The 23,028-nt window shown below is 37.1% G+C and overlaps 2 protein-coding genes across 13 annotated transcripts in view; one reads left to right on the forward strand and one right to left on the reverse strand.

The window, feature by feature from the left end:
• Positions 1-14,236, forward strand: part of Toll-9 — a 94,337-nt gene extending 80,101 nt beyond the window's left edge. For 11 of the 12 annotated variants that reach the window (XM_067757168.1, XM_067757167.1, XM_067757173.1 and 8 more), the window contains 3 exons: positions 10,430-10,557; positions 11,878-14,126; positions 14,188-14,236. In XM_067757168.1, the coding sequence (XP_067613269.1) occupies positions 10,430-10,557; positions 11,878-12,100 (351 nt within the window). In that variant the 3' untranslated portion in view covers positions 12,101-14,126; positions 14,188-14,236. Of the gene's footprint in view, positions 1-10,429; positions 10,558-11,877; positions 14,127-14,187 lie in introns of those variants that run through there. The other variant, XM_067757178.1, reaches the window with a different exon arrangement.
• A 4,306-nt stretch (positions 14,237-18,542) lies between these two features.
• On the reverse strand, positions 18,543-21,912 carry kin17 (kin17 DNA and RNA binding protein). Its single transcript, XM_067756737.1, has 2 exons — positions 20,711-21,912; positions 18,543-18,755 (listed from the first exon to the last, which is right to left on the reverse strand). Exons 1-2 carry the CDS (start codon positions 21,773-21,775, stop codon positions 18,558-18,560), a joined length of 1,263 nt encoding a protein of 420 aa, XP_067612838.1. The 5' UTR covers positions 21,776-21,912; the 3' UTR covers positions 18,543-18,557.
• Positions 21,913-23,028: the final 1,116 nt, after the last annotated feature.

Consider the following 23,028-nt stretch of genomic DNA (forward strand, 5'->3'; position numbering starts at 1 on the left):
AAAATACTCATTAACACCTTTCATTTGATACTCATATCGTACAAAAAAATTCTAGAGTCACCCCTGGTCCACCTTTATGCCGATATCTCGAAAAGGCGACCACCTATACAACTACCACCACTCCCTTTTAAAAGCCTCATTAATACCTTTAATTTGATACCCATATCGTACAAACACATTTTAGAGTCACCCATGGTCCAACTTTATGGCGATATCTCGAAAAGGCGTCCACCTATAGAACTAAGGCCCACTCCCTTTTAAAATACTCATTAACACCTTTCGTTTGATACCCATATTGTACAAACACATTCTAGAGTCACCCCTGGTCCACCTTTATGGCGATATCTGGAAAAGGCGTCCACCTATAGAACTAAGGCCCACCCCCTTTTAAAATGTTCATTAACCCTTTCATTTGATACCCATATCGTACAAACAAATTCTAGGGTCACCCCTGGTCCACTTTTATGGCGATATCTCGAAACGGCGTCCACCTATGGAACTAAGGATCACTCCCTTTAAAATACTCATTAACACCTTTCATTTGATACCCATATCGTACACACAAATTCTAGAGTCAACCCTGGTCCACCTTTATGGCGATATCCCTAAATGGCGTCCACCTATAGAACTATGGCCCACTCCCTCATAAAATACTCTTTAATACCTTTCATTTGATACCCATGTCATACAAACACATTCCAGGATTACCCTCGGTTCATTTTCCTACATGGTTATTTTCCCTTATGTTGTCACCATAGCTCTCAACTGAGTATGTAATGTTCGGTTACACCCGAACTTAACTTTCCTTACTTGTTTTAAATAACTTTTGAACAGTTAAAAAGAGTTAAATTTCGCAATTAGTTTCTTATAACTGGCAGTGATGCGCATCCGTTGATACCACTTTCGACCATATCCGACCAATTTTCGACATGAACAATAAATGGCCTAAACAGTCTTAAACGAGAAAATATAGTATCGCACCGGACGCCGCCACCGCCGCCGCCGCGCCGATATTTTTGACATTCGGCGGCGGCGTTCGAAAAACGACAAAAACCGGCGGCGGCGGCGGCGTTTATCGGCGGTGTATATCTCTATCCTATACTCCCTGCCAGAACATTACATTCTTGAAGTATGATCGACCATTGATGCCTGAACTTCTTCAACTCATCAATCAGGCTACGTATATTTTCTGTTTCCACGTCCAGTGTGGCATTTCTAGCTAGCATTACCAGATTTCGATGGTTGATTACCGTCAACACTTTGAGCCAAATGGAGGGTAAGAGGATACACTAAAATTTCCCCATATATGCTTCAATACCTTTCAAATCCGTTACTGTTTCTGAACTCAGATTCAAAAGCTTGATTTCATCAATAGCTTTCAATATTTGGGGAATGTGAGTTGCTTAAGGTTTCACACTATCTACACGAGCAGACCATCGTGTTTGTGACATGCTGTGCAACCAGCAATTAGTTTTTTCCTTGAGAATTTTACGTCTCTGAGGGCTTGCGCTAAAGATATTATACAATTTCTGCATAATACCGAAAAATGTGATGACTTCTGCACAACATTCAGCAGCTTGCACTCCACATAAATTTAAACTATGACAAGCACAAGGTGCAAATATTGACAGGGAGTTATCTCTCAGGATATGTCTCTGCACTCCTTTGTAATGACCGCTCATATTACTGGCATTATCATACTCTTGCCAACGGAAGCCATCCAGTGGAATATTGTGCTTTTTTAGAGTGCTGCGAATCAGCTCAGCGATAGCTTCTCCTGTTTTTGCGTTACAATCGACAAACTCTAAGAAGCGTTCTTGGATTTTCCATTTTCCGGAGTCCCTGTCTAATAAAACATAACGCAATATAAAATCAGTCTGCTCAATATGCGCCGAATAAGGGGTTGCATCCACTATTACGGTGTAATACTTGACGGACTTTCTCTCGCCTTCTATCTTTCTAATTACTTGACTTGCACAGATTTCTATGAACTCATTTTGTATTCCATCGGACAAATAATGTGCTTGGAGACGATTCTTTTTCGTTTGAGATTCCCTCACTATAGAAAATAATAATTTTCTATATAATTTTGAATAATTTATTTAAACTTTATTTTTTTAAAAGATATTTTTGATGACTGAAAATATTTTAAATTTTTGATAACTAACCATAAACAATCTTAAAATAATAAACTTTTAAATTTAACAAGGTATATTTATTATAAGTAGATAACCCTACGATATTAATGTTAATTTACAGTGTATATTGATTACTATAAGTTGTTAGTGTTTATTTGTTGTAGTAGTTTTATGTGAATTAATATTAGTTATTTATAATATAATATATATATATATTGTTATTTATAAAAATGCGATTGAAGAACCTAGGATGAGGCTGAATGATAGTAGATTGCAACTTTGTGTGCATAATCATTAAAAAATTAAAAACTTGTATTATGCAGAATATATGGGGTATTCCATCCCATTTCGACCAATTTTGAACCCGACCCCTTTAGAATTGGCTAAAAGTTTTTCTTCTTTTTCTAGCTTACGAAAGGCGTTTTTCAGAAGTTTTTAAAATTTTTTCATCCAACTCAAAAAAAGTTATGAATTTAAAAAAAAAACACCGTTTTTGTTTTCAAAATGCTATAACTTTTTCAAAAATTGACCATTTGGGCTCTTTTTTTTTTAAATTTGTTTTTAAATGTACTTTTCTGAAAGAATTCAAAAAAATTTTTAAAGTAAAAAGTAAAATAAAAAAAAATTTTTTTTAATTTGTTTTTTTTAATTATCTTCAATTAAATAAAAAAAAATTCTCGGCCCACTCCGGGATTAGTGGGGATGATTGCAGAATTGATTGGAGTCTTTTATGAGAAAACAAAAAGGGCGAAATTCGAAAACTCGAAAAACTGAAAAATTACAAAAAAAAACTTTAAAAATATTTTTGAATTTTTTCCGAAAAGTACATTTAAAAACAAATTAAAAAAAAAAAAAAAGATCCAAAACGGTCAATTTTTGTAAAAGGGGTCGGGCCAATTCTAAAGGGGTCGGCTTCAAAATTGGTCGAAATGGGATGGAATACCCCATATGTTCAATATATAATTGTACTCTGCATAATGTATGTCCAAGTTGTTGATAAGGAATGAAAAGTTGATTCCTTTAATTGTTTGAGGTTGAAATTGTCATTGATTCATGTTATGTTGAGTATAAATTGAGTTTTAAATATGATTTACATTTCAATGTGAAATATTGATATTTAGGAAAATATTTCGTTAAAATTTATTTTAAAAAATCTTTAAGAGATTTTTTAAAATTGTAGAAATTTGTTTGATTTTTAAAAATCAAAGTTATTTCTTTTTTTGTAGTGGATTGTGTTATTTTCGATTTGAATATGAATTAATTTTCATTGCGGTGTTTGTATGTCTGTGTTGTAAAATATTTATATGTGTAGGTGATATATATTCTTGAATATAAACTGGAGAAGAAGTGCGTATAATTAATATAAATAATAAATTGACTATTGTTTTAAATCAATTAATATAAATTTTTAAACAATGTAACATTAGTATTCTAAATTAAATTATTTTGTTTAGATTAAATTTGATTGAAGAAACAAACTTTTTATACTCAGTTGAGCAGAGCTCACAGAGTATATTAACTTTGATTGGATAACGGTTGGTTGTACAGGTATAAAGGAATCGAGATAGATATAGACTTCCATATATCAAAATCATCAGCATCGAAAAAAAATTTGATTGAGCCATGTCCGTCCGTCCGTCCGTCTGTCCGTTAACACGATACCTTGAGTAAATTTTGAGGTATCTTGATGAAATTTGGTATGTAGGTCCATGGGCACTCATCTCAGATCGCTATTTAAAATGAACGATATCGGACTATAACCACGCCCACTTTTTCGATATCAAAAATTTCGAAAAACCGAAAAAGTGCGATAATTCATTACCAAAGAGGGATAAAGCGATGAAACTTGGTAGGTGAGTTGAACTTATGACGCAAAATAGAAAATTACTAAAATTTTGGACAATGGGCGTGGCACCGCCCACTTTTAAAAGAAGTAATTTAAAAGTTTTGGAAGCTGTAATTTGGCATTCGTTGAAGATATCATGATGAAATTTGGCAGGAACGTTACTCCTATTACTATATGTATGCTTAATAAAAATTAACAAAATCTGAGAACGACCCACTTTTAAAAAAAAAATTTTTTAAGTCAGATTTTAACAAAAAATTTAATATCTTTACAGTATATAAGTAAATTATGTCAACATTCAACTCCAGTAATGATATGGCGCAAGAAAATACAAAAATAAAAGAAAATTTCAAAATGGGCGTGGCTCCGCCCTTTTTCATTTAATTTGTCTAGGATACTTTTAATGCCATAAGTGGAACAAAAATTTACCAATTCTTGTGAAATTTGGTAGGGGCTTAGATTCTAGGACGATAACTGTTTTCTGTGAAAAAGGGCGAAATCGGTTGAAGCCACGCCCAGTTTTTATACACAGTCGACCGTCTGTCCTTCCGCTCGGCCCTTAACATGATAACTTGAGCAAAAATATATATATCGTTACTAAACCTAGTTCACGTACTTATCTGAACTCACTTTGTATTGGTATAAAAAATGGCCGAAATCCGACTATGACCACGCCAACTTTTTCGATATCGAAAATTACGAAAAATGAAAAAAATGTCATAATTCTATACCAAATACGAAAAAAGGGATGAAACATGGTAACTGGATTGGTTTATTGACGCAAAATATAACTTTAGAAAAAAACTTTGTAAAATGTGTGCGACACCTACCATATTAAGTAGAAGAAAATCAAAAAATTGTGCAAGGCGAAATCAAAAGCCCTTGGAATCTTGGCAGGAATACTGTTCGTGGTATTACATATATAAATAAATTAGCGGTACCCGACAGATGATGTTCTGGGTCAAATTGGTCCACATTTTGGTCAATATCTCGAAAACGCCTTCACATATACAACTACCACCACTCCCTTTTAAAACCCTCATGAATACCTTTATTTATACCCATATTACAAACAAATTCTAGAGTCACCCCTGGTCCACCTTTATGGCGATATCTCGAAAAGGCGTCCACCCATAGAACTAAGGCCCACTCCCTTTTAAAATACTCATTAACACCTTTCATTTGATACCCATATCGTACAAACAAATTCTAGAGTTACCCCTGGTCCACCTTTATGGCGATATCTCGAAAAGGCGTCCACCTATAGAACTAAGGCCCACTCCCTTTTAAAATACTCATTAACACCTTTCATTTGATACCCATATTGGACAAACAAATTCTAGAGTCACCCCTGGTCCACCTTTATGGCGGTATCTCGAAAAGGCGTCCACCTATAGAACTAATACTCATTAACACCTTTCATTTGATACCCATATCGTACAAACGCATTATAGAGTCAACCCTGGTCCACCTTTATGGCGATATCTCGAAAAGGCGTCCACCTATAGAACTAAGCCCCACACCCTTTTAAAATACTTATTAACACCTTTCATTTGATATCGTTCAAACAAATTCTAGAGTCACCCCTGGTCCACCTTTATGGCGATATCTCGAAAAGGCGTCCACCCCTAGAACTAAAGCCCACTCCCTTTTAAAACCCTCATGAATACCTTTATTTATACCCATATCGTACAAACAAATTCTAGAGTCACCCCTGGTCCACCTTTATGGCGATATCCCTAAATGGCGTCCACCTATAGAACTATAGCCCACTCCCTCTTAAAACACTATTTAATATCTTCCATTTGATACGAATGTCATACAAACACATTCCAGGGTTAAGGGCGAATTAATGGTGACTTATAACCATAAAGCCATAACCAGATAAATCAGCTGATCGAACCTACCTTATGGAAAGGAATGTAATCGATTAATGGTGCCATACCATAACGCTAACGCCATGGCCAATCAATTGGTTTTTGGTTTCTCGCCATATTCATAACCTAAAAATATTTGAGTTGGTGAATTTAATGACTTTTTTTAGATTTTCTTCATTGTTTTGGATACGTTATGAATAAGATACTTATTTTTTGTGGAATATGTTTGTAATTTTTTGCGTTTTCATCATTTTTATGAAATTTTCACGATTTTTAGGTTAAGGCACCATTAATCGATCACATTGAGATGGTTATGGATATGGGTATGGTTACGACTATGGCGTTAAGGTTAAGGAAGTTTAATTTGGCTTTTACCCTTGGTTCATTTTCCTACATGGTGATTTTCCCTTATTTTGTCTCCATGTTCGGTTACACCCGAACTTAGCCTTCCTTACTTGTTAAAATAAAATATCAGTATTAGTTGTCGAAAAATGCAAAAATTTTGAATAATACAGCTCACTAAATGGTAAGATCACTGGTACTACTAATTTATGTGTTACATTTATTTTAATATTTTTAAATTTTAAAAAAGTTGAATTTTCAAAAAAAAAATAAATTGTTGTACGTTATATGACTAGTTAAGTAGATTATTAGTGTCAATTATAAAATAAATGTGGTCGTAGACCAAAATTCGTAATGTTAAACATATATATGTATATATATATATATTTAGTTTTTGATTTAAGTATCTATATGATTGATACCATTATCACTGGTTAATAGGATTTCAAAATTTATGTTTTACAAAGATACGTTTGTATGTGATCAAAACGATTTTTGCATATGTTCAACTTCTGTAACACCAAGTTTAGTATAGCTTTTGAGAAATTGAAACGATTCAGTCAATGTTTCGAGAAGATTTTTAGCTAAATTAATGTACATATGTAGCTAATATGCTCTCTGATGCCGTTTGGAATACCTCATCAAGCATTGTTGAAAGATATTGCATTGTCACATTAAATGTGTGTATTTCTCATTTTGTATTTATCGGGAAATATTGCATTCTCATTACAGTCGTCAGTTGGACGACGTGGGCTATTCAAACAATTGTTTACCAGAAACGATATAATATAGAGACATTGCATGGACGAAAAATCGTGTGAGGCAAGCTTCACAAAATTCTAGTAGGTCACATTCACCACTTACCACAGCAGAATTTGTTAAACTACCACTGTCTGTATTTGTTATTTAATAATTATTTGTACACTTTTTATTCAGCTAATGTGTTCAGAATTATAACTTTTACTCACTAAAACTCCAATCAGTGTATTTCTGTGCTTAAATTATGTTAAAAATTGTGTTAAAGTTGACCTACTAGAATTTTGTTACGCTCCGCTGCTTTCCACCGAAGTTCGCGCATGCAATATCTTTATATTCAAAAATTTTGTGTTTACTATATAAGCTGAAGTCATTGGTGCCGTTTGTCGTATCGCTGTAGTCGTATCCCTAACGTAATCAGCTGTTTATCGTTACGACGTTAAACCAAAACCCAATTGGTTGGCTACGATACGGTTACGGTTGCGGCACCAATAATCGATTGCATTGATTCTCATAAGGTTGGGCGAATCAGCTGTTAAAAGGTTACCGATAAAGCACCAATGTCTCCAGCTATAGTTTGGCAGCTTAATTCGAGGTTATGTTGCGAATAGAGTGGAAGGCACTCGCAGGCCGTGAAAATAGGCACTCGAATGGGGGGGAATGAAGAACAGTAGGAAGACCAGAGTTGCATTGGATCAATCATCGAGATATTCACAAAAATCGTATTTGTGGTCCGATTTGATTTGGTCCATATTTGGAACACATAATACATACATGAATAGAAAGCGACCTATGATGCCCGATTTGGCTCATATTTGGAACAAATATTGCATACAGTCCGGTAGAAGTGACATCAAAATATTTTGGAGTTGGAGGAGGGACAAGCATTCGTGGCGCAGAGTCAAGTAAAGTCTTTGGAAGGATTATGTATTGAGGACATAGGTTGTAACAAATTGTCAGGAAATAGTCCTTGTAATAATGAGTCACTAAATGAACTAAATAGAATGAGAAATAATAGGCAATTAAATAAAGACTAAAAATTTGAAAATAAAATAATTTAAACAAAATTTTTAAGTTAAACGGTTTTATTGAAAACAATACTTACATGAAATAATAATAATACGAAAAGCTAGAAAATAATTAGGTAGGTCCTAAGTACTAGTCATCACACTCCTTATCAATCTAGGGCGTGTATCAGACAATTAAATAAAAGCGTTGCACGCGTCATATTTCTATTGATAGTCATAAGTAAAACCAACTGAACCTTAATCAGGTTATGCTATGCCCCCCTTGCCGGGCCCCCAAAACCCTTCCGGGCCCCAGGACAATTGCCCTGACTGCCCCCCTCTCCGCGGCCCTGAAAGTATTTAAAAACAGAATACATACATACTTTCGAAAATACTTTGAAATCGAAAGCTTACATTTTGGTATTATTAAGCGCTGTACGCAGATCAAAAGCAAACATTTAAGAAAAATTTTGCATTTTTCTTGAGCAAGAAAATAGCAGTAGGCACAAAATTTTGGCATTTCACAATGCGCGGCAATTTATACATGAATACCGCTTTTATAAAAATAAAACAAAATTTATGAAACTTTTTGCCACCTGTCGACGTTTACAAAAAAAATCTTAGGAGTTTTCTTGAGAGTTGGAAACTACTTGTCAAATGAAATTTTTCTGTAGCGTTCCTTTGTTGAAATTTTTCAATTCTTGCGATGTGGATACCGCGCTTAAGACAATATTTACACATGCATTAATATTCAATAAATCCGCAATAGTTAATCTATGCGTTCACATATCGACGTGCCATACGAAAACTAGCACTTTAAAATTTTTTACATGGAATTCCTTTGTAAAAAAATTTTAAAGTGCTAGTTTTCCTAAGGCACGTAAATGTGTCCCATTCCTGGGTACTAGGTAAACAGCTGTCAAACTTGCACGCTTCTCTTTTATTTCGTGCTAGGGTATCATCACGAAATCCCTTACGATCTAGATACCGCACTAGGTACTAGACAAAGTTGGTGAAGTTGAATTTACGTTTCAATTGCCGTACCCAGTCCAAAGTAGCACTTCCTGGCAAGAGTTATTCTGCATTTGATTTCTAAGTTGACGTTAATTTCGCTCCTTATGCTGGATCCCACATAGACGAAGTCCCTTATAGTCTCGAATTCATATCCGTCCACAGTGACGTGGCTTCTAATGTGCGTATACATAAATTCTTTCTTCTTATTTACCGCAAGACCCATTTTTTGGCATCTTTATCTAATCAAGGGAAAGCAGAACGCACGGCAGTCTGTTAAGGCCTATAATTAAAAGCAATATCATCAGCATACGCTAGTAATTATACGCTCTTTTAATATATTTTGCCATCACGATTAAGTTCAGTTGCAGAACTATTTTCTTGATAATTACGTTAAGGAAATCGCACGAAAGAGATTTCCCTTGTCTGAAGGCTTGTATGGTTTTAAATGGCTCGGAGAGGTCCTTCCCAATCCTTAACGAGCTGGTAGTATCTTTCAACGTCATTTGGCAAAACCTTATTAACTTTGCACGGGACTTCTTTGAAGTCGACAAGGAAATGGTATGTTTCGGTTCTCATATCGTCAGCTTTTTCCAGGATCTGGCGCATAGTGAGGGTATGGTAGATAGTACACTTACCAAGTCTGAAACCGAACTGATAAGGTTAAATCAGTTCGTTGACTTTGAGCTTCGGTCTTTGGCACGGTACGCTGGATAAAACGATATACGGGATATTAAGCAGCCTGACTTCGCGGTAGTTAGTGCGGTTTTCGGATCGCGTTTCTTTTGGATGGGTAGAGTTTGAATTCCAATCTGGCGACATGCTCTCAACCGACCATATTTTACATAGGAGTCGATGCATGCTCTTTCCCAACTCTTCCCCCCTGATTGCACAGCTCGACGGGTATTTTGTCATTACCTTCTCATTGCCTTGTTATTTCTTAGCCAGAATATTGCCATTCTCACTTCGTCATAGTAGGATACCGGGCTCGTTTTCTCCCTTCCTAGCTAGCAATGATGAGAACCAGGTCGCCAATATCATTCTTGCAGAAATCTGTCCGATATTAAGACCTTCCATCATCCGCCAGGATTTTTTGATATAAATTTCGGGCAACAGCTGAACATTCGAAAACAACTGCTCGCCTGCTTTGAAATTGGCGTCAGAAACCTCTCTTGTGCTCTCTGCTGTTTCAGTCGCAAACAAAGGTTCATCTGGCTTGCATTGACCCTCAAGCGATATGTTTAGGGAGTTTCCCCTCTTGAACTTGCTCTGATATTAGCCTGCCTAAGGTATACCGCATATCGCACCTGCATGACTCAAAGTCTCCAAGGTATCCTAACCTAACTGGCCAGACTCGCGATTCGATAATTGAAACAACAGCCCATGACACCCTTCCTCTTCATATATTCATAATAGGCGCTGGCAGCTTACATTTTTACTTTTTTCTTTCAGATCGGTGTCACCATACTCGAAAATATCATATCTTGTATGGATCGTTCGCGTGCATTAATGTTGATTATATCTTCAAGTTTTCTACTCAGTCATTGGTGTCAATTTGAAATGCATTTAGCACAGCATCGGTAAGTTTTGTTCGAAAATAAAATTTACAATAAAAGCGTGGAGAACGACTGAACATCCACTTTTTTCATCTGTGGCGAATGTGTATAACGATTGAGCACGTTTTGTATTGTTGTTGTTGTTGTTGTTGTAGCAGTGTTTATTTTTGCAGACGCAGCGAACCCATTTCTTAGGACCGGGGTCAGGAGACGTACCCGAATTGGGTTCGATACCTTCCCGGAGCAAAAGAATATGGAGCAGTGCCGCTGCAAGGAGCTACTGGGAGGATGACAACCTGTGGGAGGGACGCAACAAATTAAATGGGGTTGCACTGAAATGACAGTCCTTGGTCGGGAAAAATCCCGAGTCGTTCCGGTACATAGAACCGACTGCCTTGGGAAGCGCACGTTTTGTACTCGAGCGCAGGGCTCGCTAGACTAAGACTCCAGCTGTTAAAAATTGCACAGCTATTATATTAGATCTAAAAGCAGAAATTACTATAGGTCCTAGAAAGCTTCAAGGATTTGCCAAGAGTACGGAGATACTTCGTAACAATTCTGACGAACATATCGTTGTTCTTAATACTGGACCCAAGGTCCTTAGTAGAGTCTACACACGTCTGACACGCGAATCGTCTGTGTGCCTGATGACTCGAGTCATGTTGGTGAAACTAATACAGAATTATTTTAGCTAACATATAGAAGTTGACTCTTGATTCAGACTCACCGTGTGTAAACCGTATAAAGCAACGACCGCGATAACAGCGTGGTCAAAATGTATTTGTTGTTCTTTTCCATTGATAATATGACGTCACAGTGGAAAAGCAGATTTTCAAAGTAGCAACTAAAAACATATATATCTTCTGTTTTTGTTGTTGTTGTTGTAGCGATAAGGTTACTCCCCGAAGGCTTTGGGGAGTGTTATCGATGTGATGGTCCTTTGCCGCATACAGATCCGGTACGGTACGGTACCAAGCCCGACCATCTCGGGAACGATCTGTTATGACCACCTTCTAGGCCATCCCACCCTCCCACCCCCTAGATCCATGAGGAGTTCGGGGTCGCCAGAGCCTCGGCTGTTTATGAAACAGGATTCGCCACGGATGGGTGAGGTTGACAAATGGGTTTGGAGAAGCTATATATTGCGATGGCAACGTGAAAGGGCTGCGCTACACAAACCCCTTGAATCGTCGCCTCTTACGACAGGCATACCTATCGCTGGTATATTCTGACCCCCTAACCCGCTGGGGCTGCCACTTCGTACTTTAAGTCCTATGTTCGCTCGTTCTCCACGGAATTTCGTTAGTTTTAAATTTATATTGTGTCTTCTTTTTCCTATTTAAGCATTTTTGAAGTGAGCAAAGATCATTTAATTATCGTTTTTCTGGAGGATATACCACGCAGTAAACGTCCAAAGGTGCTGCAATATATGATGGAAGTGAAAACGTATATAAAATGGCCGGGCGGCAAGGGCCGCCAAGTTACGCCGGATGAGCGTAAAATCTTTTGGAAACGTATGCGTAATACATTAAACCGAATTGGCATTTCACCAGTAGAAACTATATGATGTGCTGAAGTGGGAAATTATACGTCCCTCTCTTTTTAAGGGGTTAGTTAATAATTAATTCATGCTCAGGTTTTCAGTGTGAGTTTAAACTGATGTTAGTTAAAGTCGGTTCAATTTTGCCACTTTGATAGCAACAAAGATGGCAGGTTAAACTGTAGTCAGCTTTAAACTCGCACTGAAAAACCGGCCCTAAGAAAACAATAAAAACAAACAGTGACCGCAAATTGCAGTTATAAATCACCATGAAGTACATCGTTTGCTGATAGGAGTGTCACCATTACTCGGTTTCCATTGCGAAAAGAAAAGGGCGGAAACCTGTTAAAGTAAAAGTCCAATCTATGGACAGAATTGGGTATATATGTCCTTAAGAAAAAGTAGTATGCAATTCTGTGAAAGTATGTAGAAAAAAGTGTATAAAAGTGAAACTATGGTCCGGCTTTTCAGCGCAAGTTACAACTCTACAAGTTTAAACTCCAGTTAAAATCGACTAGAGTTTAACCCTGCAAACTTCGGCCGCTTAAGCTGAGATGAGCAGCAACATTTTATGTTACCGAACAACGTGGCAAGGTCAAGTTCTAGCTAACCGGGCCTTAAAGCTCACTAGAGTTTAACTTTGCCACTTTGTTCGATAACATTAGATTTTGCGCTCATCTAGGCATAAGCGGCTGAAGTACTTTAACTGAAGTTTAAACTCGCACTTAGGTATATACCGGGCATTAAAAATAAACCCGAAACCGTGATATACCATAGCGACTTCGCCATGGGATATACAAAAACTCGGTAATAAGCAGAGAGAGAGCGGCTTGGGAAAGGAGGAGAAGAAGTAGAAAATGAAGATAAACAGAGTAAAGGTCCTGGCAAACTTGCCGTAATCCAAATAAAAAACTGATCCAACCAACCTTATGGAAATTAAAGTAACTGGTCAATGGTGCCATACCATAAGGCTCTAGATACAACCGTACTATAGCAATCATTAGTTTTTGTTTTTTTGAAAGATCCATAACCTATAAATATTTGAGTTGTGAATTTATTAACTTTTTGCATATTTTATTTTTTGGATATGTTTTAGCTGAGGGACTGATTAATTGTGCAACTTGTTTTTAATTTCTTGAACTCTCCTCTTTTCTATGGAATTATCACATTTTTAGGTTCAGGCACCAATAAGCTGGAGACATTGGTGCTTTATCGGTAACCGTATCGGTAACCTTATAACAGCTGATTCGACCAATCTTATGAGAATCAATGCAATCGATTATTGGTGCCGCTAAGGTCGTAACCGTATCGTAGCCAACCAATTGTGTTTTGGTTTACCGTCGTAACGATAAACAGCTGATTACGTTAGGGATACGGATACAGCGATACGACATACGGCACCAATGACTCCGGCTATAGCCGATGCCAATAGGTTAAGTAAAAATAATATGGTTATGACTAAAGGGCCAATTAATGGTGACTTATCCATAACCAGATAAAACAGCTGATCGAACCAACCTTTTGGAAATCAATGTAATCGATTAATGGTGCCATACCATAACGCAAAAGCCATAACGATACCATAGCCAACCAATTGGTTTTTGGTTTCTCGCCATATCCATAACCTAAAAATATTTGAGTTGGTGAATTAAATATCTTTTTGTAGATTTTATTCATTGTTTTGGATATGTTATGACTAAGAGACTTATTTTTTGTGGTATGTGTTTGTAATTTTTTGTGTTTTCTTCATTTAATGAAATTTTCACGACTTTTTAGGTTAAGGCACCATTAATCTATCACATTGGAGATGGTTATGGATATGGGTATGGTTACGACTATAGCGTTAGGGTTAAGGAAGCTTAATTGGCCCTTAAGGCATTATGACTATGTCAAATTTGCCAGGATCTTAAAAGCAAGATTACAAATACAAAAAGAGGGAATAGGCAAGTTGAACAGAAACCGACAGAGGAAAATATTATCCAATGGCCCAGGTTTCTTTGGGATTGGTTTTTATATTAGACCAAACCACAACGAAGCGAGGGAGGGTTTGCTGGTATACAACAAATGTTATCAATAACTGTCAATAAATTACTTTTATATTTTATTTCCAATAGTACGTATTTGGTTATGTCATTTTCGAAACGGATCACCTACCGAAACTGGATGGAAACAATGAATTAAACAAATATCAGGAACACAGCGTGCATGTTAAATTTTTAACGGGATCTGGATCAGTGTTCAATGGAACTCAGCTAATAAAAAAATAAACGTATTTCCCAAAATATATTTAAGTACTTGGCCGTTCAGCTCTGAAGCATTTTAACCCAAGATATCAAAATCGGGATTCGGTGTCTCGATAGTTAATGTCCATTTGTGTATACACTAGGGGGGTCGATTTGTATGGACGAAAGTTAACCGATATCGCACCATCGATTTTTCGATAGGATTTGGGTTCTGGAAAAAAAGTTCCACTACGCATACCCAAAAAAATAATTTTCGAGCCTGCGAAATTCATTTTTTTGACTTGGTTTCGACTTTGATTTTATCGCCAACGTTTTTAGCGGATATTTTTGGGTCGGACAGGGTATACATGAAATTTTTACAATCAAATAAAATTTTTTTTAGTAGATCATGAAAAAAAACCTTAAAAATCAAAGTCGAAAAAAAGTCAAAAAAATTTAATTTCGCAGGCTCGAAAAACAATTTGTTGGGTATGCGTAGTGAAACTTTTTTTCTGAGCCCAAATCCCATCGAAAAATAGATGGCGCGATATCGGTTAATAAATCGACCCAGTCTAGTATACATACATATCTCTTGATCCAAAGCAAATGACGTTTTTTTGTTGCAACTTATAAATTCATCCGAAATTTAATATAAAGTTCCATTATTAACCTTCCAATGCAAAAATGAAAATATGTCGGTACACGAATGACCCAGCACTTTAATTGCCCTATATCTCTTGAACCGAGCAAGGTTTTCTAAACTCTTGGCCAGCGTTATGTAGCCACATTCCCTTCTTATCGAATGGAGGCTTGATATACAAGTCGGTAGCTACATAAGGCAACAAAAAAGTTTAAATTTTGCTTGTCTCAAGATAATCGTTTCAGTCATCAGTAGTTGCCGATAAACTTGTGTATATCTCTTGAACCAAGCCAAATGACAAAGTTTTTGTTTTTGTAATATATAGGTACCCACTTGTAGATTAATCCACAATTAGATATAAAGTTGCATCATTAACCCTTCAAGGCAAAAATCAAAAATTGGAATTTATCGGTACACAAATGACCCAGCAGCTAAACTGCTCTATATCACTTCAACCGAGCAAGATTTTAAAAGCTCTTATTTTTGCATTACATAGCCAACTATTCATAGATCAATCCACAGTTTGATTCAAGGTTCCATCACTAACGTTTCAGTTTCTACGAGCGATTTATCGGTAGATCGATCAGTGCTGACTACTTATTGCTTTTTGTGTATATCTTTTAATAAAGCTAAATTTAAAAAGTTTCTAGATAGATCCACGATTTGATTCAAGGTTCTAGCATTAACGGTTAAATCGCTAAGGGGACTAATCGGTTTTTCGATAACTATTGTTCCTTTGTGTATATCTCTTGAATCAAGCCATACAGCAAAGTTTTTGTTTTTGCAATATATAGGTACCCACATGTAGATTAATCCACAATTTGATATAAAGTTCCATCATTAACGCTCAGAGGCGAAAACTGAATCTATCGTTACACAAATGACCCAGCATTAAATCTCTTGAACCAATCAAGATTTTCAAAATTTGTTTTTCGTATTGTTTGTATTAAGCCCCAATTTGATTCAAGGTTTATTATAATCGGTTCAAGAGATATACACGAAAGGCACAGTAATAATCGAAAAACCGATTAATCCACTTAGCGCCTTCACCGCTAGTGATGGAACCTTGAATCATCTTTTCTACGAACGTAGAAAAAAACTTTTGAATTTAGCTTCGTTCGAGAGTTATACACAAAAACAGTTAGTAGTCAGCACTGATAAATCAACCGATTAATCGTACGTAGAAATTGAACCGTTTACGATAAAATAATGAGTCAAATTGTGCATTGATCTACATGTAGGTGGCTATATAATGCAAGACAAGAATTTCGAAAATCTTGCCTGGTTCGAGAGATATAGAGCAAGTTAGGTGCTGGGTCATTTGTGTATCGATAAATTCAAATGTTTGCCTTGAAGGGTTAATGATGGAACTTTATACCTAATTGTGGATTAATCTACAGATGTGCACCTATATATTGCAGAAAGAAACCCTTTACCATTTGCTTTGGTTCAAGAAATATAGACAGTAATCGGTTTGTTGACAACTACTGCCGACTAAACCTATTATTGTGTATATCTCTTGAACTAAGCACAATATCAAAAATTGTTTTTTTGCAGCACTCAGCTACTGTCTTGCAGATTAAGCCACCATTTGACTCAAGGTTCTAACGCTAACGGTTTAGGCGCTATGTTCATTAATCGACTTTTCGATTAATAATGTCCATCTCTTGAACCATTTATGACAGAACCCTGAATCGAATTGATTTTTAATTTAAAAATGGGGAGATAGATATATAACACAAAAAGAAATTTTGGAAAATCTAGCTTGGTTCAAGAGATATAGAGCAATTTAGACGCTGGGTCATTAGCGTACCGATAAATTCTTATTTTCGCCTTGAAGGGTTAATGATGGAACTTTATACCTAATTGCGGATTAATCTACAAGTAGTACCTATATATAGCAAAAATAAAAACTGTGTAATTGTGCTTGCTTCAAGAGATATACACGAAAGGCACATTAATAATCGAAAACCCGATTAATACACTTAGCGCCTTAACCGTTGGTGATAGAACATTGAATCAAATTGTAGACCAATCTACATTAGGTAGCTATATGAATGTATAAAAAAAAACTTTTGAATTTAGTTTTGTTCGAGATTTATACACAAAAAGCAGTTAGTAGTCAGCACTGATCAATCGACCGATAAATCGCACATAGAAATTAAACCGTCAACGATAAAACAATGAGTCAAATTATGGATTGATCTACATGTAGGTGGCTATATAATACAAGACAAGAACTTCGAAAATCTTACCTGGTTCGAGAGATATAGAGCAAGTTAGGTGCTGGGTCATTTGTGTATCGATAAATTCAAATGTTTGCCTTGAAGGGTTAATGACGGAACTTTATAACTAATTGTGGATTAATCTACAGATGTGCACCTATATATTGCAGAAAGAAACCCTTTACCATTTGCTTTGGTTCAAGAAATATAGACAGTAATCGGTTTGTTGACAACTACTGCCGACTAAACCTATTATCGTGTATATCTCTTGAACTAAGCACAATATCCAAAATTGTTTTTTTTTTGCAGCACTCAGCTACTGTCTTGCAGATTAAGCCACCATTTGATTAAAGATTATATCACTAACCGTTTAGGCGCTAAGTGCATTAATCGATTTTTCGATTAATACTGTCCATTTCTTGAACCCATTATGATAGAGCCTTGAATCGAATTGATTTTTAATTTAAAAATCGGGAGATAGATATATAACACAAAAAGAAATTTTGGAAAATCTAGCTTGGTTCAAGAGATATAGAGCAATTTAGACGCTGGGTCATTAGCGTACCGATAAATTCTTATTTCCGCCTTGAATGGTTAATGAAGGAACTGTATATCAAATTGTGAATTAATCTACAAGTTGTACCTATATATTGTAAAAAAAAAACTGTGTAATTTGGCTTGGTTCAAGAGATATACACGAAAGGCACGGAAATAATCGAAAAACCGATTAATCCACTTAACGCCTTAACCGTTAGTGATAGAACCTTGAATCAAATCGTAAACCAATCTACATTAGGTAGCTATATGAATGTTTAAAAAAAAAACTTTTGAATTTAGCTTTGTTCGAGAGTTATACACAAAAAGCAGTTAGTAGTCAGCACCGATAAATCGTACGTAGAAATTGAAGCGTTAACGATAAAACAATGAGTAAAATTGTGGATTGATCTACAAGTAGGTGGCTATATAATGCGAAACAAGAATTTCGAAAATCTTGCCTGGCTCGAGAGATATAGAGCAATTTAGATGATGGGTCATTTGTGCACCGTTAAATTCAAGTTTTTGTCTTGAAGGGTTAATGATGGAACTTTACATCTAATTGTGGACTTAGCTACAGGTAGGTACCTATATATTGCAAAAACAAAAACTTCGTACTTTTGCTTGGTTCATGAGATATACACAAAAATCAGTTTATCGACAACTACTGACGAGAACAAGCGTAATGGGGCCGTCCTCTTTACTTCCGTAGGCGGCTTCCGGTAAGAACTACCTTTTGGCCGGAGCAACATCCGCACGGTAAAAAGAAAGTTGTTATACCAGTTCGTATGTACAACTGTATTTGGGAATGGAAGTGTGATCCAACTTCATTTAGAATAAACAAGTCGTTATTTTGTCTTTGATTATTGATATATTTTAGAAATATCTTCGTATTGTACTTTATCTAGAACTCGTCCTTTTAGAGGACCACGTGAAATCTCTATCGTTACACAATAATTACGTTCATCCAGTTTCTTTAATAATGCCTCACAACCACGGTAGGCGCCATTTACAACCAATATTGGTTTATCCAAAGCCGGTATGACAGTTTCCAAATGTGCCTAAAACAGAAAGTAGTTTTAATATTTTAGGTAATAAAAAAATACTAAATTATGGGCGGGTTTTAAAATAACCGTTAAGGCTAACTAAAGATCATTGGTGGGATGTCTGTTAGCTCTACTCATACTACCATAGAGTAATACCGTCGCAATGAATTGACAAACAGCGGTCGAAGATGATAGAATCCCCAAAACCTTCGGGGATTAACCTAATCGCTACAACAACAACAACAACATGATAGACGCTTCCCACGGCAGCCGGAGAACCCCAGCGGGTTATGGATCAGAATATACCCGCGGTAGGTATGCCGTTCGTAAGAGGCGACTAAAATACCACATTCAAGGGGCTGTGTAGCGCAACCCTTCAGGTTGCCAGCGCAATATATAGCTTCTCCAAACCCAATTATCAACCTCACCTATCCGCGGCGAATCCTGTTTCACTAACAGACGAGGCTCTGGCGACCCCAAGCTCCTCATGGAACTTGGGGGTGGGGAGGGGGGAATGGCCTGAAGGTTTAATGTGGCCACATAAATCGTTCCCGAGATGGTCGGGCTAGCACGTTAATGGTGCTGTGGTACCGGAGCGTACCGGATCTGTATCCGGCAAAGGACCATCACATCGATAACACTCCCCAAAGCCTTCGGGGAGCAACCTTATCGCTACAACAACAACAACAACAACGGCAGCCGGAGTGAATCGGTACTTTACCCTTGAGTAGAATTGTGCGAATGGAACTAACGTCAATCCGTTTTTGAAAGAGACTTAATGGCAATGATTAAGATCGTCAATTAGAATAAGGGTCATCTCTTTAGAAAATTTCATTATTCATCTCCTTTCATAATTAAGAGAAAAAATCCCAATCTCTCAACTCCCGAGGGATGATATCCTCAGGCAGATAGTTTTTGAGAAAAGGTATAAAGTAAAACTGGGAGACAAGGGTCCATGGGAGCAAAGTAGAATTGCGAGCATTCAGCAGCTGAATAGAATATTATTGTATACCGATGGCTCGAAGACACCAGAGGGGATTGGATCTGGAGTCGTTGGACTCAGAGCCAAGATATCAACACCCCTGGGAGCATACCCGAGCTTTTTCAAGCGGAAGTATTCGCCATAATCCAGAGCGCTGACCTGAACTTTCAGCGCGAATACTCCAATGAAACAATTACCATGCTCAGTGACAGTCAGGCCGCCCTCAAGGCAATCTCAGCGTTTGAAATAAAATCAGCACTGGTCCTTGAATGCGTTGAAAAGCTAAATCAACTAGGAGCACACAACGAACTACTGTGGGCCTGGTTTCCTGGCCACAGGTGAGTTGAGGGTAACGAGCAGACGGACAGCCTGGCCAGAGAGCAGCAACGACACGACCTATTGGTCCCGAGCCGTTACTGCCAGTAGGTCCGAAGGAAATTAGGGGGCATCTATTAGTAGAAGAAAGGGAAAAGAGGGAAGAACACTGGCGCAATATGCCATGCCTGAGACAATCTAAGAAACTGTTAGGGGTTACAGCACAACTCGATATAGGGCATTAATAGGCCTCTCGAAAGATAACCTAAGAATCCTAACGGCTATTCTTACAAGACACTGTAGACAGAACAGTCATATGCAAAAGCTGGGTATAATATCGAACAACACATACCGAGTTTGTGATCGATCAGCGGAGACGGCGGACCATGTCCTCCTGGAGTGTGACGCAATCTCAAGACTTAGGGCTAAGTTTATAGGCTCACCATGGCCAGAGCATTCTCACATCAAATCCCTCAAGCCAGGTGATCTGCTAGGGTTCATCAGAGATGTCGGCATGGATGAGGTGCTGTGAAGCAGCTGAGGACACAATAGATCAATGGTCACAGTGCGATCCTCAATTAATTATCTATTTATCATAATCGACCGCACGTTTACCAACCGGTTCAGTAGCAATGTGTTAAAAATTCAAACAATCGACCCCAAACAACTTTACCTGATCCACTTTGAGTTTATCGCCTGTATCTAAAAATTTTATTTTAGCGCGATATTTATCAATGACTTCTTGTACCACTGCTTTTTGCTTGTACAACTTATCACCCATCGCTTTGTTTGTGAACTTAACCACAATTCCAGTGTGCAACCAGTAATCTTTGCGATTAAGGCGTTCCTTTTTAGCCTCTTCTTCTAGAATTAATTCATCCAAAGCTGATTTGCTACTACTGTTACTACTCTCTTTGCTGCTACTCTCCTTACGCTTTTCCAGTTTAGGTACTTTTGGTTTCTTAAACACTTTTTCCGCCGCCGCATCAGAGGCATCGTCATCCGAGTCTTTGTTACTTGCTCTATCACGTCCACGGCGTTCTGCCTTTGAACGCTGTAGAAGCAACGCAGATGGCCCTAGTTTTGTGTCTGGATTAAATTTCTTCTCTAACTTTAAATCCAATTTTAGTGGTTGCTCCTCGTCTCGCCTTAACTCGGTGTATTCTCTTTCTTGTTGCGTTGAACTTTCTTTACTTTGTGCTTTTTCTATTTGATTTTGTATAAATTCCATCATACGTTCTTCATCATCCTTTTCCAATTTTTCTTTTTTATCCGCTTTTGCTTGTCGCTCCATTGCTTCAGGGCTACGATCGATATAAGTGACATACCAACCTTTTTCCGTTTCATCAGCCAACACTTGACCGGTACGTCCAAGCCATTTCACATAATCCGAGAGTGTTAGCCAACGTGTTGCGTTCATATGTATGTGATCTTTTGCGGATATATATTCTTGATATACCTTATTTGCATTAACTCGTTTGGTGCCGAAACGTCTTCGCAATAACTCCATATAACCATCGGAGAAATCTTTGGAGAAACTGTGTATAAATTTGCCTGGCGAATCAGCGAACAGTAGGAGTTGGCGTTGATGGGATTCGCTCATTGTATGACACTTGAAGCCATTCTCGTCACGACATTGCTTCTCACACATCTGACAGTACCAGCGGAGTTTCTGCAGGCCTTTGGCCTTCATTTTGTTTGCCAGGTACTTGGGGGTTCCAACTTCAGCGCGACCCATGATTGAATCGTTTTAATTAGATGTTAACAATTTGATTTTTATTTTACAAATTTTTATAGTTGAAAAACGTATATTATGCACTGCGAGGTAATTTGTAAACAATTCATTGAAATAACAAATGTGATAGCTGTCAGCTGATCTAGTTTATGCAGGATTGTATCGAATGCAATAGGGGGACTCATATAACCGTATAAATGCCTTATAAAGTGTGTAAACGTATAAATTTATCTAGTGCGTAAACGAACTGTCAAATTTTAGGGGGACTCATGATAGCATATAAACTTATAAGGTGTAAAATTATATAATTTACACACGCGGTTATATGAACGCACCTAGTAATACTCTTGATAAACTTGATTATTTTTCAGCTGTATTATTTCCAAAAAAATTTTTTTGATTGTTATACAAATTAAAAAATACCAAGATTAAGTGAAAAATCAAAACTAAAACGCCTTTACTTGCTAATGATGGAGATTTTTGATGAAAATGCCGTCTGTAATGTCTGCAAGGTTGCATTCCTTTGAGTTTACCGCGTTTACACAATGAAATGTGCGCGTAAATTTATACAAATTAGGGGGACTCATGTAACCGTATAAATGCCTTATAAAGTGTGTAAACGTATAAATTTATCTAGTGCGTAAACGAACTGTCAAATTTTGTATGAAAAATCATTTACACAATTTGTATAAATTTACGCGCACATTTCATTAGGGGGACTCATGATAGCATATAAACTTATAAGGTGTAAAATTATATCCATTTACACACGCGGTTATATGAACGCACCTAGTAATACTCTTGATAAACTTGATTGTTTTTCAGCTGTATTATTTCCAAAAAAATTTTTTTGATTGTTATACAAATTAAAAAATACCAGGATTAAGTGAAAAATCAAACCTAAAACGCCTTTACTTGCTGATGTTGGAGATTTTTGATGAAAATGCCGTCTGTAATGTCTGCAAGGTTGCATTCCTCTGAGTTTACCGCGTTTACACAATGAAATGTGCGCCGGTCAAAGTCAGGACCTCGCAGGTATGGAAATCCCAGGAATAGCAGAGGAGAGATACTGGCTGCACCACAAGTAGCAGGTGATAATAAGGCTCGCGACCGAATGAAGTGCCAAATATAACCCTTAAATCAGCGCTAAGGTTCAGAACATCAGTATTTATGGATCTCTTCAACGCCTGCATTCAAGAAGGCGTGTTTCCCCGCTCATGAACTCGACAAAGACTGGTTCTTTTGGTGAAACCTGG

Source organism: Eurosta solidaginis, chromosome 5 (genome assembly GCF_040869045.1).
Source record: "Eurosta solidaginis isolate ZX-2024a chromosome 5, ASM4086904v1, whole genome shotgun sequence".
Classification (NCBI taxonomy): Eukaryota; Metazoa; Arthropoda; class Insecta; order Diptera; family Tephritidae; genus Eurosta; species Eurosta solidaginis.